Source organism: Athalia rosae, chromosome 8 (assembly GCF_917208135.1).
Source record: "Athalia rosae chromosome 8, iyAthRosa1.1, whole genome shotgun sequence".
Taxonomy (NCBI): domain Eukaryota; kingdom Metazoa; phylum Arthropoda; class Insecta; order Hymenoptera; family Athaliidae; genus Athalia; species Athalia rosae.
Window position 1 is genome coordinate 787,159 of NC_064033.1, and position 16,188 is coordinate 803,346.

Sequence of the window (16,188 nt, forward strand, 5' to 3'; positions counted from 1 at the left end):
GAAGAAACAGAATCACTTTGGCAGCAAAATAGATCTCACTTCGTCCCGATCTCACCCCGTTTCGTCGCTACATCCTCCCAATTGTAGAAAGATCGAATCACCGTTTCGCAAGGACGAACTGTAATTTCCAATGACTGCGAAAACTTGGAACAAACCGTAATTTCATGCTGCTAATAACAAAGATCCACATAATTCACAAGTGACGCGAAACACCTGATAAATATCTAATCTGAAGTCATGTCAAATTTGTTCGATGCATGAAATTATTATACAAGAAACTTGGATCCAGTGTGACCGGATTCGACTTTTTTCTTCCGTGGCTTATTCGACTTTTTTCGCCTGTAGTTGGGTAGATATATAGTTGTACATATCGGTGTATCCATACGATACATATTTATATGGATATCGGTATGTTTGCGTGACGAAGGTCGATGTTATCTGGAGAAATCGAAGGTGGTTATTATATAAAAGGAGTTGGTCGCTCCTGTCGTTTGATCGCGCCCCGCAACAGGCCCCGGTCCCGTAAGAGGCTGTAAGGTCGTATACGTATATTTTCTAACCATTATGGGATTGGGTATGATTTTTTTTACCACTCCTTTCTCATTCGTCACTGTGAGAACACCCTCTTTCATTTCGATGATTTAATTGTTCGGGGAGAGATTTTGCAGTCTCGACAGCCTGCGTAGGGGTATGAAATGTAGTAAGGCCGTTGTCTTTCGGCCCACGCCTGGTTGTTTCAAAGGCGCTAGAAGTCGCGGATCGCGATAACGCACGTACGAGGTGTATTTAATACGTGCACCGAGTGGTTTGACGACTGCACCGTTGCATGTTCGTCGAACTAGTTTTTGAGAATATGAAAAAATCAGCGGGAATTGCAACGAACTCCTGCAGCTCCATTCACAACGAGTTGCCGCAGTGAATACGACTCACGCGTGTCGAGTTTATAAGCGATAACTTGTCCGCAAGATTATTATATTATACTTCCGGAAGCTGTAGGCAAACGGAATTTTGTTAGTGATTTTTAGTTGTTCACGGTGCAGTCTTATTTTGGATCATTGAGCTGGTAGAATTCTCATTTGAAGATAAAATTCGCGAAAGCCCTTGGAATTAGGAGGATTTTCCTCGATTTTGAAGTCGAAAATAAAGTAGTGTGGAAATCGATCGTATTACACTTTTCTTACGTATTCAACGCTATTTTTTTGCTTTTTTTGTCATAAATTTGAGGACATCTCTGCGTCAAAATATTCGAATTTTTCAATTCACCAGGGAACCCGAGTTTTACTGGAATCAGCGCAGCCAGCAGCGTAGCGTTTTGTTGTGAGACGTCACCTTGGGGGCTGAGCAGAGGTGACGCCCCACAACAAACCCCCTCGCTCGTGGCTACCTGACTCCAGCTAAGCTCGAGTTCGCTGGTGAATCGAGAAATTCGAATATTTCGCTCCATCCATAGATGCAACGAAGCAAAGTGGGTCTACGACTAAAACCACTCGATGTGTCTTAATTTTTCTGCTCCCAACAGCGAATAATTGGTAATTACTCGATCGATTGCATGAGTAAATGATTTGAGCTTTCGGATTCGGATTCATGAGCTGATCATATGTCAGGTTACTCTTGAAAACCCAAAAAAAAATTGATTTTTGGGCGAAAAAACATCAAGTTTTGAGCAAAAAAAAAATCGATTTTTGAGCAAAAAGTAAAGTAGTTGAAAAATTGATTGTATTGCACTTTTCTGACGTATTTTGACCTCAGGAATCCGAATCTGCAAGAAAAATTGACCTATCTCTGAAATTAAACGAGTTATCGCCAATTTTCAGCTTTTTGGGGTCGGAAAAAAAAAATTTATTTTTTAATCTATATTAATGTAATTTGAGCTCAGAAATCCGAATCCGGAAGAAAAATTGATCTATCTCGAAAAATGACCGAGTTATTGCCATTTTTAGGCATTTTTTTGCATAAATTTGAGGATATCTCGAAGGGAAAAAATCGTAGCTCAATTTGGACAACGGATTCGTGTTCCTGAGGTCAAAATACGTAAGAAAAGTGCCATACGATCATTTAAAAAAAATAAAAATTTTTGGTCAAAATTTGAAAAAATCGTAAGGGGTACCCCTTGGAAAAATCTCAAATTTTGACCAAAATTTTTTATTTTTTAAAATTGATCGTATGGCACTTTTCTTATGTATTTTGACCTCAGGAACACGAATCCGTTGTCCAAATTGAGCTACGATTTTTTCCCTTTGAGATATCCTTAAATTTATGCCAAAAAATGCCTAAAAACGGCGATAACTCGATAAATTTTATAGATAGATCAATTTTTCTTCCAGATCCGAATTCCTGGGCTCAAATTACATTAATATAGACTAAAAAATAAATTTTTTTTTTTCGACCCCAAAAAGCTGAAAATTGGCGATAACTCGGTCAATTTTAGAGATAGGTCAATTTTTCTTGCAGATTCGGATTCCTGAGGTCAAAATACGTCAGAAAAGTGCAATACAATCAATTGTTCAACTACTTTACTTTTTGCTCAAAAATCGATTTTTTTTTTGCTCAAAAATTGATGTTTTTTCGCCCAAAAATCAATTTTTTTTTGGTTTTTCAAGAGTAACCTGACGTATGATCAGCTCAGGAATCCAAATCCGAAAGCTAAAATCATCTACTCATGCAATCGATCAAGTAATCATTAATTATTCGCTGTTGGGAGCAGAAAAATTAAGACACATCGAGTGGTTTTAGTCGTAGACCCACTTTGCTTCGTCGCATCTATGCATGGAGCGAAATATCCGAATTTCTCAATTCTCCAGCAAACCCGAGCTGAGCTGGAGACCGAGTGGGGCGGACGTCGATTACCATCGACGAATTTGTGGCTGCAGAACTTTGCCGAACATTATGATATTTACACCGAAACGAGGGTTCGCCGTGAACTCCTATTGGTCGATACACCGTTCGTATCCTCGAAAACGGATAATATCCCGGCTAGAACGGATAATATCCCGAGCGGTTTGTTGTGAGACGTCACCTCTGCTCAGCCCTGAAGGTGACGCCTCAAAACAAACCGCGCGCCCGTGGCTACTTGAGTTCAGCTAACAAGCGCGGGTTTGCTGGTGAATTGAGAAATTTGAATATTTTGAAGCAGAAATATCCTCAAATTCATGAAAAAAAAGCGAGATCGATCAATTCTCATTTTAAATTCGGAAAGTCAATTCAGTCTCCTTCCAAAATAAAATTAATTACGCCTACGAAAAATATTATTTGACAATAGATAGTTGTTTGCAAAAATATACATGTGGTTGTACAATAGATAATCATTTGACTGCTGCAAGTTCTTTATACTATACTCATCACTGCGCCATTCTAGTATCAGCAGCTTATACTTTGCTCGCTTCAACTTCGCTTGCTTCAACTTCGCTAGCTTCAACTTCGCTCCAAGACGGGCTTTTTGTTCTTCGATTTCTTGCTCGACGAGGGGTCAAATTACCCTCAGAAACGTTCGCGATTTTCCGATCATCCCATCTCGTCTTTTCTCCAGACTCATCTTTTCTCCGGGATTCAATATTCTCTCTATCTTTGGTTTTGGAGATGTTCTTACTATATTTTTTCGTCTTCACTCGATAGCTCGACGTATCCTCGTTGCCCTCGCATTCGCTGTGCGTTCGCGTTTTTTTCAGCTTCTTTCTGGAAGTCCTACTCTTCTTGTCATCGTATCTTTCCGGAGTTTGCGTAGTTCCGTTCTCCGATGATTCTTCATCATGTGAGAAACGTCTCGAGGATCTCTGGGACTCTCGACGGCGCCTTCGGTCCCTGCGTCTCTCTTCGTGACTTCTGGAAACACGTCCGTGATCGTCCGTTCTTTCCAGTCGCGTACTCGACTCTGGTCCAGGTTCCGGAGATTCGGACCATCGCCAATTCCTCGCACTGTCCTCCCGCGATCCTCTCACAGATTCCTGATCGCCCTTCGATCTCAACGAGCCCATCTTTTGTTCTTGGTAATTACTGCTCCCCGGAAATCGTCGTTCCTGGCTTGCTTCTCTCCTCGTCCTTGATCTGGGGGGACTTCTTATGTCGTATTCATCCCTCGGGTTGCGTAACGTGTGAAGAAAATTGCAGGCTCTACCCTTCGGACACTTTGGCATACCACAAACTGCATTCCTCCAGGACTTGAGGTTCACGAATTCGCAGTTCAGTTGTCTTCCAGCGTACCAACGACCTTTCAGACTCCTCAGCGCCCGAGCTGCTTCCCTTTCGGTATGGTATTCGACGTACATATTCCCTCGAAGATGGATCTCCGCGTTCTTGCAATATTTCAGAGTCTTTATCCTCCCAAAACTTTCCAACTCCGGTACAACGTCGTTGTAAAATTCCCTGAAGTGTTGACGGGTTTCGGAGGCATCGAATTCCAGTCCTATGTCGGTGTCGTATTCGGCGGAATTTTTTTCCAGCGAAAAATGCGAATAAAAACCGGGTATCAGTAGCACCTTGGAGAGTGCGAGTCGTTGGTGATTTCTGGAGCAAGTGTCGCCGTAGCGACAGGCTCCTGTCTTCGAGAAAAATGGGCAAAGCTCCTTGCCAGGCTGCGTGTTGGTCACAGACCTGAGGATCTCGGGGGTGCTCGCACCTTTGTCAATGTACTCGTCGATTTCCCGTTGCACAAGTTCGGCACGTTTGGCTTCCTCTTCTTCTCGACGTCGAGCCTCTTCCTTCTTCAATCGCAAAGCTTCCTGCTTAGCCTCAAACTCTTCGCGGATTCGCGCCTCCTGCTGCAACTGTTCTTGGCGCGCTTTTGTTTTCCGCTCCTGCTGAATGCGCCACTCTTTTTGAGCCCGTACCTGGAATTTTCAATTGGAAATTGATGAAAACACAAACACGAATATTCAAATTACTTACTATGACATAATCCGCGGGTTTCGGTGCCCACATTTCAAATTTAAAAAACAAATGAAAACGATAACCGGAAGCGCGATCTTCGAGATTTCAAATTCGAGCGCTTCGCGCTATCTTCGGAATCCGCAGTGTTTTTAAGGAGGTAGGACTTCTAATTTAATGTTCGCTGAGTAGGTGGGGCAGCTATATGATTGAAAAAAAGGCTCACCTCTTCCTCCAGCCACTTTCTCTCCTGCAATTCGTGTTCTTTGGCTTCCTCAGCTTTTTTAAACTCTTCTTCGGCGCGTTGTTTCTGGATCCATTTTGAATAATCGTCACTCTCTTCTAGTTTTGCGGCGAGCCGCTCGGCGTCCAAGTCACGCGTGGTCGCTGCGCGTACCCGCAGTCTTCTGCGTCGTTCTCTCTTCGCGATACGACGCCATTCCTTATGACTGAGCTTCCCAACAAGTTGTCGTTCCATTTTTCAGCATTGTGAGTGATGTGTATTGTCAGCAGAACGATGATCCGGGTAGAAATGAATTTTTCTCGTTCCGAGGAGTATTTTGTAGCGCTGGAAACTTTGTGAATCGGCGGACGACGACTAGTCAGAACCACCCGGTAGCGGCCATTTTGCGTGGCGGTAAACTACATCAATTGAATTTGCAGCCCTTAAGAATCATTAATTGCCATCTCGCGCGTACAAAGCCTGAATAAACTCCAAAGATACTCGGTGAATATTTTCCTTCGCTCCTAATAGCTCCGCAATGATCTCTACATCTTTATCAAATTCAAAATCAGCGACGGTGGCGCGTTCTTCATGCAACTAGCCTTTGTTTATCGACGGCAGTCGGTTGTTTCTGACTGCAACCATTAACAATTGCCACAACTTCCGTTATGTGCACATTATTCCGTTATGTGCTGCTCTCTGATGGCGGGTAAAGCGAGTTTTCAACAACCGCAGTACCGTTATTCAAGCAAAGAAGCGAGCGTTGAACCATTCGGGCACCTGTACGATTGGCCCACGTTCCGCATTCTTTGAAATGACCAGTAATCCAGCGGTGTTTTCGGTGTCAACGTGTCATCACGAAATAAAATCGTCCGTTCTACGATGTAATTTCACGTAAAAATGCAATAATTAAAAAAAAAACTACCGAACCAACGTAGATTTTGAATAGTAGTAGCGATTCGATTGGATCGTACAACTACAGCTGCGTTTGAATTGAAATAAAATATTACAAATCGAGCGATCTACGAACTTCTTAACGGTACTTTTTTTTACCGGGGAACATTATGCGAAGTGTTTTTATAATTGTTCATCAATTTATAAATAATTAGAAGTACAAAAGCAAGAAAAATCGAGGAGACTGCGAGTGCAGGGAGTTCAATACCGAGGGAGCAGTAAATTCCAATTGATGATAAGTATAAATAAATAAAGTTGAACTCTTCTACGACTTTTCAAATCATATGCAAACGTAAAGGACACTTAGATGACGTAATTCTTGCTGCTATAATAAACGCGAATGTCGATAGAGATAAGGTAAAATAATGCGAACGGGGCTGTGACGATATCACACGAGTAAAAAGAACTATCGATGATATTGCAAGTAGAAGTTCTGAAATAAGAGGCTTGAAACGTTGTCGCGAAAAAATGATGGCTACGGCGAATGGCACGAGGGTTGAAAAACAGGGTAAAGTAGTCCAGGGGACGAAATCAAAGTTCTGGGCTTACGTCCTGTGGCTGTTTGGTGGAATTTTTGGGGCCCATCATTTTTACCTGGGTAGGGACGACCACGGTTTCCTTTGGTGGTGTTCATTGGGAGGATATTTCGGTGCAGGATGGCTGAGGGACCTTTTCAAAATACCGACTTACGTTGCGGACGCAAACAATGAACCGGAGTACCTGGAATGGTTCAAAAACCAAGTTCGAGCCAACAAAAAGGTAATTGAATACAACATGCAAATTTTTGCTACGGATATCTGAAAAACATCAGAGTCTGTTTTTACCGGTATAAAATTAATCCAAATAAATGTCTGGTAAAACATGCAGAATATTATTACGATGTTTCCACTGCATCTGTGCACACATCGCCGATGTCCCACATACACCAGGGCATAATTCTTGAAAATTACGATGAAAATGACGAGAATAATTTTCGAATTTTGCACAGCGACTGTTTTCATTTCTTTTGCATTTCGTTCCCTTGTAATGAGGGTAAAAAGCGTACAACTACACGCACGCGATAATACGATATAGATAGATACCGGAGCAGATACCCTGGATTCGCGCGAATCGTTAACAAGGACTACATATGGCATGAATATTCAAGACCGCGTGCAGTACGTAGGACGTACGGACCGGACGAATTTTATTATTTTATCAACGTATCGTATAACTTGGAGCGATAAGTAATCGGAGTATCGGTTCGCCAAGCTGCTGCAATTCTCTCGACGTCGTGCCGCACTTGTGTCAAGAGAATAAATAATACTCGCACGATGCGACCTTCTAGGACCGTTCGAATCGTCCATTATTTTTCAAAGAATATATTACAGCGAATCGGATTATTTACCTGGATATTATATCCGGTGTGAAAGAACTATGCCTTCTCGCAATTTGCATTTAGGTATTACGCCATTCTTGCCGTTGATTTTAAATCCTTGCCGGAATTTCCTCCATAGCCGTCGTTTTCCTCCATCCGATTTATCGGAGCGGTCGTGATTTCTTATCTATGGGGTCAGCTCGTGTACATGGCGATACCGGAGGACGAAATCTATGGACTCAATTTCAAACCTCTGATGATCCTCATACCAGCGGCTGTTGCACTGGGTGAGTGTAACTCGTGATCACCCGGAAAATGTCATCGGGTGTAATTTTCATCCGAGAATCCTATCGTAATTCGATTTTTTTTTAGGGGTTTGGGTTGTGGGGAACGTCGGTCGAGAGGAGGGTTCTATTTGGGTAGCTCTAGTATCCGCGTACGCTTGCTATCCAACACTCACGTACCTGGGAGATGACAGCACGTGGATGTCGGTGATGGTACTGACGTCGGCGATATCATTCGACACGTGGAGCAAACGGTGGCGATTGAAGCCCAAGAAAAAACGGGGAATCCTGCGTAGGATATCGGCCATTAGTCTCGCGGCCCTCCTTTACTCTTCGCTTTGGGGGAGCTATTTCTACTTCAACGCGAGACTCACCGACAGCGAGGGTGAGGAAATAAAAATTTCCGACGCCATCAAACATTTCCTCACCTCGCCGATCTGGCTGGATCTCAAGGTTCGTTGGAAACATCGGCGAAAACGATGCGAGGGAGAATCGTCGAATGATTAATACTTACGGAACAGTGTGGTCTCGATTTTCGGTTGTAGGCGAGCTTGCACGACACTTGGAGGCACGCTCAGCACCAAGGGTTCTGGGCTACGTGGAGACAATTGGTCGACTTGACTGATCCGAGGGGTGAGATAAACGCGTACAGGGTGAGTTTCTTCCTCATCGTTCGCTGCGATACTCAATATTATTCAGAGGTGTACGATTCGTACTACTTGTTCCCACGAAAAGCGTTCTCAGGTATCGAGTGAGTGCGGTATGGGGTGTGCGCGTGACCCGATCCTATAAAATACCGATCGAAGTTACCGGCGTTTTGTCGGCTCCGATTGTTTATTCCGAACGCCGGCAATCACGCATCGAACTCCTTTCCATATTTCAATTTACCGCCGACTTTCTTTAGGTGTTGGGCCTGTCGCAAACCGCCTCTCAGAGCGAGGTGACGGTGAAGTGGAGGAGCTTATCGAGGGAAAATCACCCCGACAAAGTCAAGGGGTCCGAAGACGAGAGGAAGGCGGCGCAGGATAAATTTATGGAAATACAACAGGCCTACGAAATTTTGTCCAGCGCTAAAAATAGGAGACAAAGCAAGAACAGAAAGGCGGCTTGAGAGGCGACCGTCTTTTTACCGAGACGCTGCCGTGCTGAAAATTTTTGAAACTGTAGACTATGAAACAGTTTATAATGTTGATGAATACATCGTTGAATTATATGTATAACCGGTCTTCGTGGTATTTCTTTCCTTACAGCGGATGTGGTGAAAATCGGAGCGTAAGTAAGTACTACTTCACCGACTGGTAACGTTGAAAATGATTATTTACTCTTTTCTCTTGTTCGTTTATACATAAAATTTGAATGTACATCTATAATATAATGCAATATTTTCTCCTGCACGGTCCGCGACCCCGCGATATCGCTCTCGATTTTTTTTTCTATCACACGAGGGACATACGCTCACCGATCCATTACACTCAATACAGTCGGTAATACGTTCGTAAGTACGTACAGTCGACCGGGAATTCGTTCACCGGATCGACGACCCGCGGTAAATAATCTCAAGTGATTACACGATCGTACAGGTAAAATACATATTTAAACATATCGCTGTAATATTAATTTATACGTACAAAAGTCTACGAATGTAAGCTGAGTTGGCTGTCTGTCTGGCTGCTGGCTGCTGGACTCTTTACTTATTTTTTTTTTTCGACCGGGGCGGCTTGGCGACTGAGGATTCTATCTTTTCTGAGGCGATTTTCTCCGTGAAATTCGTCTGGAATTTATCCCCCGTCCTACTGTAACCCCCGCTTGGTAACGATCCGTCCGATGCCGCGACTAGAGTGATCCTGAAACCCGTCATATTTCAGTTTTTTTTTTACAAATCACTCCCTGAAACAACGAGGCGCGTCGATTTCCCTCTTACCTGAGCTGCGGGACGCTCAAAGGTCGAATCAAGCTTTTCACAACAGGCGGGACATCTCCTGGTCTCGGGAGGGCGGGACTGCTGGCGCAAAGTGCCGCGCTGGTCAGCTGGGAAACGAGGGAAAAGCTTCGATTGTCCGGCCCGGAGCTGGTCCTGAACACTCTCCGAATTTTCGATCTGAGACCCGTGGATTGGGGCGGTACGTTCGTGGGCATCGGCGTGACCTGGGCAGCGAAAATTCGAGGTAAAAAAAACTGAATTTCCCTTTAAAATAAATCTCGCACCGCTCGTCGTCCCCGACTCACCTTACCCTGAAGAACTCTCGCCGCGAGTTCCGGTTCGCTACCCCATCGGCACGAGGTGGTACGCTCCAGGAGTCGGTGGCGGGCAAATCTTTCGATTACTTCGGCGCATACGTACCTACCACAAAATCGTGCCCACTGTTCCGCTCTGAGACCTCGACCGTAATCTCTGAGAGTGGGATTAGCGCCTGCGGGAAATCGAGTGTGATACCGGAGCGAATTGAATCGGCGGATTTTAAGGCAATGTATCGGTCTCAATTGATTTTTTTCCATTTACCGGCAAACAGCAGAATCTTCGCGCACTTTGTGCGGCCCTGAAGAGCGGCCTTCATCAGGGGTGTGAATCCAAGGGTGTTTCGAGCGTCCACCTCAATCCCCGCGGATCTCTGAAGGAGGATACTCACGCACTCCAACTGACCTGGGGATTAACGAGTGCAGGTAAATTGTATTTTCATTGTCAGATTCTGAAGAGGATATCTAAAATAGATGTTTTATTCGTGTAATTCTGTATTAGAATAATCGCCCGACTCCGTGAGGATCTGTGGCAATCGAATATCGGCAAGATCTTTAGGGGGAGGCTGAGGTTTTTAAAAATTTTTTTTTTTGCGTTCTGCAAACGCTTAAAGATATTCGGAGATGTATACACAGAAAGCACGTCTGGCATTCGTAGAGCTTTCGCGTGATCGGTGGACTCAAAATAGATCGCACTACAAAGCATCAGATTGTACGAGGTCGGAGCTAGGGCTAGAAACGAGAGATACTCTCCGCTCGCATATCCACCCGATTCATGAATCAATAATATACGTTTAGAGTTGATTGATTCACACTCGAGGCTAGCACAGTCCATAATTCCTGATCCCAGGAGCGTTTGGAAACTGCTACGCATCGACACTGTTCTGAAAGTCGAGTTTTTCTTCTCCCGAAACAACCTATCATAAAAATGCGTAGATTCTCACCGGCCTGAGCGGCAAAATGAAGAGGCGTGTTGCCTTCGTTGTCTGCTAGGTTGACGTCGACCTCTGGAAAACAGAGAGCGGCTTCGAGCATCGCCACGGTACCATTTCCGGCCAAGTAGCTGATCGCGGTCTAAAAATGATTGGGACAGGAATTCGATCGTCAAATATAACGTTGAATTGCTCGAGGAATTGCGAGCGAAAAATGTATTGAAAATTTCTTGAAATTCTCAAATCGTTCGTGACTGAGAAAATTCGCAAACTTGTTCGAAAAATAAAATTCCTCACATTTTCCCCCGAATATTGATCATAGGAGAAGAATAAAAAACGATGGACTCTCACCCTGCCGCTGGCATCCACGGTGTTGATGTTCAGCTCCCTCTTTCCCAGTGGTGTTTTCATTCTGGCCATCATCTGCCTAATTGTGGAATTGTTGCCCTCGCGGGCGGCCCTGACGAGGGCTAGGGATCCTCCGGGCGTCATTATTGGGGTCGTCGTTTTCGTCGTCGGCGTCGTATACGTAGACGACGTAGGCCTCGGTGTGACGACGACGTCTCGCAGGTTTTCAAGACTCTGCGAGGGACGATCTGTCGCCGATTGCAGAAAGAAAACGGAGGTGAAGTGGGTATTTTTTTTTTTTTGGTCGGAAAAATTAAACGGGGATCCTAGGAGAGAATATTAATAATCCGCAAAAATATCCACTCTTTTCACTTTTATCTACCAATAATCTAAGCAATTTTGTTTATCGGATGACCATAATTTATCGCGAGCTTCTATTTTACAGCACACGTCGTTTTTTCGATAAATATACACAACGATGAAAGAAAGAGATGAGAGATAAAAGTAGAATTAGTGTCTAGCGTGCATGTAAACAAGTAATAAAATTAACGGCGAAACATATTACCCTGCAATACACCCTTGTAGTAGACTTTCGCCTCGTGTACGTGTGCAGTTCTCGACGCGAACAGAGATTTCTTCTCCTGAAAGCTCGTGTCCGAGCTAAAGGAGACGGATTTTTTGACCCCAACCCTCGCCGGCTTTTTCCAGCTGCTGGGAAGGGTGGTGGTACTCGGAGATCTGTGGAGACCCGTCGCGCTTCCGTTTTCTTGAGAATTATCGAAAACCTGCGCCGTTTTAATCCTTTGTCTGTCCCTCCCGTCCTCGGAGAGGAACGAAGAGGGTAACTTTGCCAGCAGTTTCCTCTGCTGATTCGCAAAGTACCCTGTTCATGAGAAAAAAGAAAAAAAAATCAGCTCCAACTTTTGGTCACTCCGAATTATTTTATTTCCAATCGTCATTCTACCAACCGTCCTTTCCCTCTGGCTTCCCCTCGGACCCCCAGGGAAGTTCCCTGAATTCCCTCGTCTGCGAGAGCGTCACCTTGACGCCGGTTTGTCGAGCTCTTCGATTCGGTTCTGCGACGGACGGCAGCTTCGAGCTTTTATTTCGCGACTTTTGAAATCCTTCCTCCTGACAGCGAACGCCCGATTTTCTTCGTCTGCCGTTCGCCCCGCCGGCGGTAATTTTTCTCGGCGCGTACCTCGCAGCCGCAGGTGCAATAGTTTCGCAGACGGAGAAGCTGGAGAATCCGGTCGAGCGGCCGTCACGGATATTTCTCGCGTTTTCCCCGCGGGATGAGGCGACTATACTGTAGTTGATCAGCTCACGGGTCTTCGAAGGGGTCTTGTAGTGGAGACAAGGTGAATCAACGTTGCGCCGAGGAGACGAACGGGATTGTCGCTCGTTGTGCTCTTCGATTATTCGACGGACTTTCTGCAAAAAATTTGACAACGGTGAGCGTCGTTGCTAAAATAAAATGAAATCTCGAAGATTTCCCGAATAGGCTGCTGGTGCGAATGTTCGGGGAAAAAATCGAATTTCGGAAAAATGCGAGGGCCACGTCTTATTTGTTTATACCGAGAAGGTGTACAATCGTGGATAGGTATGTATAACATAGTTAACAGCTATACGAATTTTGTTTGACTCGATACCCACGCAACTTAGGCAGCTGCCTGCAAGTCAGCGGCTATTTTAGTACAAAGGTTTCGAGTCTCCGCTATCTCTCGGCGTTTGTGTAAAATCGAATCGCGAATTCCGGGTATAGGTCGGGAATGAAAAAATCAACGAGTTGACGGTGAAATTGTAGGAAAAAAAAAAATATCATCGATCAATTCGAACGGCGATTGAGCATAGGTAGCGAAGAACGACGGGTCGTCGGTACGCGTTGCGCATCATCAAGTACGGAGTCGCTGATTCCAAGAACGTTAATCAAGCTCGTTATCAAACTAAGCGACCGACGTCTGCGATCAACGAATGCGTATTACCTACACACGACGTGACGTCGGCATTCGGACGTTAGTTTTGCTGACCAGTTACCAGATATTATGGTCACCGAACACACGAACGATACGCCAACTCAGAACACGACCGTAAGCATTTTTCAAAGACCCGGAAGCATACGAGGATAGAAAAATGAATTGATAAAAATTAAACAGCGAAGTTTCCGAATTTGGAATTTTGTAGGGTTGCACTTTTTTATTCTTTGGGCTGCGAATTGCGCGCACTTACCGAACGAATGGGGTAAATTAATTATCCGAAGCTTTGCGTACTCCTGAAACTTTTCACTCGGTATCTCGACGCGGATGACGAAACTTCGAAACAATTATTAATTCATGTACGTATCGTTCTAGTTTGTCACATAGTTTCGCGCACCTCCCGTTCCAGGTGTTGATTAAAATGTCGACGACGTCGAAGAAGGTACCGAGACGATGTCAATGACACATACGTACGACACATAATACAACTCGCGAATAAAAATTACGACGAGTAAAAAAATTCGCACTCCGCAGCGGGATGCGGAAAAACGAGAAACGGATCGCGAATCAATTCAGCGCACAGTCCGCGTTGTTTGTTTCCTAGACAATATCTGCGACACCCAGAGCTAGTATTTCTTTTCTCTTTCCTCCGGTTCCCCCGGGTGTCCACTCGCTGACGTCTCGACGATGTTTTCCTCGGAGGTGGGGAACCCAGGGCGAAGAGCGAAGAGCGAGGTGTACGTCTCTGAAAACGCCACCGAGTTATATTTACTCGCGAGTTCGCCTTTTAAAATCTACAGCGTCGTTCGAAACTTCGCGAGTGGATCGAGGAGGATCAACTGCAGCAGCGGCGGCGGCGGCGGCAGCAACAGCAGCACCGAACCGTAATACGACGACGAGAACGTTTCTTCATCCTCCGAGAATAGATGAAAAAACAATAAAATAGTGGACCGCAAATGCCAACTCGATAATTAATCTCTTAACTCGGACCGCGCGACTTACGCGACGTACGCAAAAGCTGACGAGCTTACTTGGTACGTGGTCGGCTCGGCAGTGACGCGGGATTTCGAGGCGATGCTCCTAGCTTCGACGGTCTTTCGATTCGCCGTGCCGCTGCAGGAGAAGGAGTCGAAGCCGTAATTACGGAATCCAAAGTCGCTACGGAACTCCTTCGAATCCAGACTCGCCGATCTCACCCCGTCGCGACCACCGAGCGTCGCGATCTCGACACTTGTTGCCGGTGGCTGGAACAATCGCAGAAATTCATTGGGGACGAGGAGACCCGTTTCCTCCTTCTTCTCGGAAGACCGGATGAAGACCACATCCGACGAATCGCCCTACCCGATTCCCGGATCATCGAATAATCACGTATCGCAGCTGGGAATCGCGAGGCGCCCTGGTTTTCAAATACCTACGCAGCTACACGTGCTAGTTTATTTTAGCGGTCACGTTCCACACGTGTCAGTCTCCGTACGATTCTCTCCGCTCCGAATCAGATGGTGGGGATATACGCGGTTTGAAATTTTTCCCATTTTCAATTTTCAATTTTCAATGTTTCTTCATTCCCTTCATCGCAACCGATGACTCGAGTAGATCCGAGGGGTGATCGACCGTCGCAGGGTCGCGCGTGCGGAGTTTCTTTTCCCGAGGGTGTTTTCACGCCGTACCCACGTCATAGATTAAAATTCTACCGTGTGCTCGAACGTACTTATACCGCAGCGGCAGCTTCGTGACTCTTTTTACTATCGCGTACTTTGCGCCTTCACGCGACCCTTCGGAGCGCGTTCGAATGGTGCAGTGCGCGACGAGAGAGTAGCTAAAAACTAGGGGAGGAAAAAACGAGGGATGAAAAAAATGTGGGAGGTGCAGCAAGCACCCGATAGCGCGGTAGTTTGACCGGAAAGGCCTATCGTGCCGACTCGATGATGTTGCAAATAGAGTTGGATCTCTTCCGTTTCAAGTGCGACTGGCCGGAGGTCAAAGGTCACCGGTCAAGGACTGGAATTCACGACCTTCCGGAAAGCCATTACTCTCCTCCGTCTAATGTCCACCTTAAATCGACCTCTCTGCAGTCTCTTTGAACTTTGATCACCTTTCGTTTACGCGAAGAACGACGAGCTTTCTTTTTTTTTTGCACCCGGAATAATTAAATGAGGCAGGTTAGTTGTAGAAAAAAAATAACAAATAAATAAAATAAAAAAACTGGAAAGAGATCTGCGTCAAATGAGAGAAAAAGAATCGATGTTTTGCAAGTTATCGTCCCGGTGATTTATAGGAGATCACGAGTGTTGTTCTATAAGTGCGGAGTGACCTTCGACGTACGCGTCCACGTCCAACGTCAACGTCAACGTCAACGGAGCTGACGAAGTGTATTATATTTTGTTCCGAGAGCAAACAGATAGCACAAAACCAATACTCGCGGCTAATAACCGCGTACCTACATGTGAACTGTTAAACTGGTCGCGACGAAAGAACCGTGCGGAAAAATCTTCGTATCGCTACTGCGGTGATTTCACGAAAATATACTCGTATCGCGACGAGGTCTCACCTTTTTTAATTGAACGTTAAAACCATCGGCTGCAAGGAATCTGCTCCTTTCCTTCATCCTCCCTGGGCTGACGACCATATTTCTATTTTTTCACCAACTATTTGGCCAGCTGGTGAAAAAGTATTATTATTACACCTTAGACGTAACATGGGCGTGAAAATTCTTTTTCTTCTCTCACCTCAGCGCACAAATATAGAAGATATAATATCGGCAGACCCGAAGACGTATAGAGCAGCGGTTTCGAACAAGTCAACAAATGAATTGCGTTTACGTACCTGATTTTGTATAAAAAGCTCCTTCGCCCCGCCGATACGTAATTGAAATTTGTAAACTATTAATTGTACTCGTTCGCGGCAGATGTGACGTTCGCACTCGATGAATAAATCGCAAATGTACGCGACCCTACCAGCTGATCATTATTTGTCGCAATATAATTATAACCAGACCCGATTGTAACAATATTCTTAGAAC

At 45.1% G+C, this 16,188-nt stretch overlaps 3 protein-coding genes across 5 annotated transcripts; 1 reads left to right on the forward strand and 2 right to left on the reverse strand.

Annotated features, from left to right (window-relative positions):
- Positions 1-3,223: 3,223 nt before the first annotated feature.
- LOC105692381 (U2 small nuclear ribonucleoprotein auxiliary factor 35 kDa subunit-related protein 1) lies at positions 3,224-5,567 on the reverse strand. Its single transcript, XM_012411548.3, has 2 exons — positions 5,087-5,567; positions 3,224-4,823 (listed from the first exon to the last, which is right to left on the reverse strand). Exons 1-2 carry the CDS (start codon positions 5,336-5,338, stop codon positions 3,366-3,368), a joined length of 1,710 nt encoding a protein of 569 aa, XP_012266971.2. The 5' UTR covers positions 5,339-5,567; the 3' UTR covers positions 3,224-3,365.
- Positions 5,557-8,898, forward strand: LOC105692383 (dnaJ homolog subfamily C member 22). Its single transcript, XM_012411550.3, has 5 exons — positions 5,557-6,796; positions 7,534-7,681; positions 7,767-8,131; positions 8,224-8,331; positions 8,583-8,898. The coding sequence occupies exons 1-5, from the start codon at positions 6,506-6,508 to the stop codon at positions 8,787-8,789; spliced, it is 1,119 nt and encodes a 372-aa protein (XP_012266973.2). The 5' UTR covers positions 5,557-6,505; the 3' UTR covers positions 8,790-8,898.
- A 79-nt stretch (positions 8,899-8,977) lies between these two features.
- On the reverse strand, positions 8,978-16,173 carry LOC105692384. 3 transcript variants are annotated; one of them, XM_048659647.1, is made up of 11 exons: positions 15,993-16,173; positions 15,718-15,826; positions 14,201-14,413; positions 12,162-12,627; positions 11,759-12,076; positions 11,197-11,441; positions 10,858-10,987; positions 10,179-10,319; positions 9,905-10,089; positions 9,600-9,823; positions 8,978-9,522 (listed from the first exon to the last, which is right to left on the reverse strand). In XM_048659647.1, the coding sequence occupies exons 2-11, from the start codon at positions 15,793-15,795 to the stop codon at positions 9,366-9,368; spliced, it is 2,157 nt and encodes a 718-aa protein (XP_048515604.1). In that variant the 5' UTR covers positions 15,796-15,826; positions 15,993-16,173; the 3' UTR covers positions 8,978-9,365. The 3 variants fall into 3 exon arrangements, with proteins under 3 accessions (XP_048515604.1, XP_012266974.2, XP_048515605.1); XM_012411551.3 differs by lacking the exon at positions 14,201-14,413; XM_048659648.1 differs by having other exon boundaries at positions 8,978-9,511; positions 15,718-16,173.
- Positions 16,174-16,188: the final 15 nt, after the last annotated feature.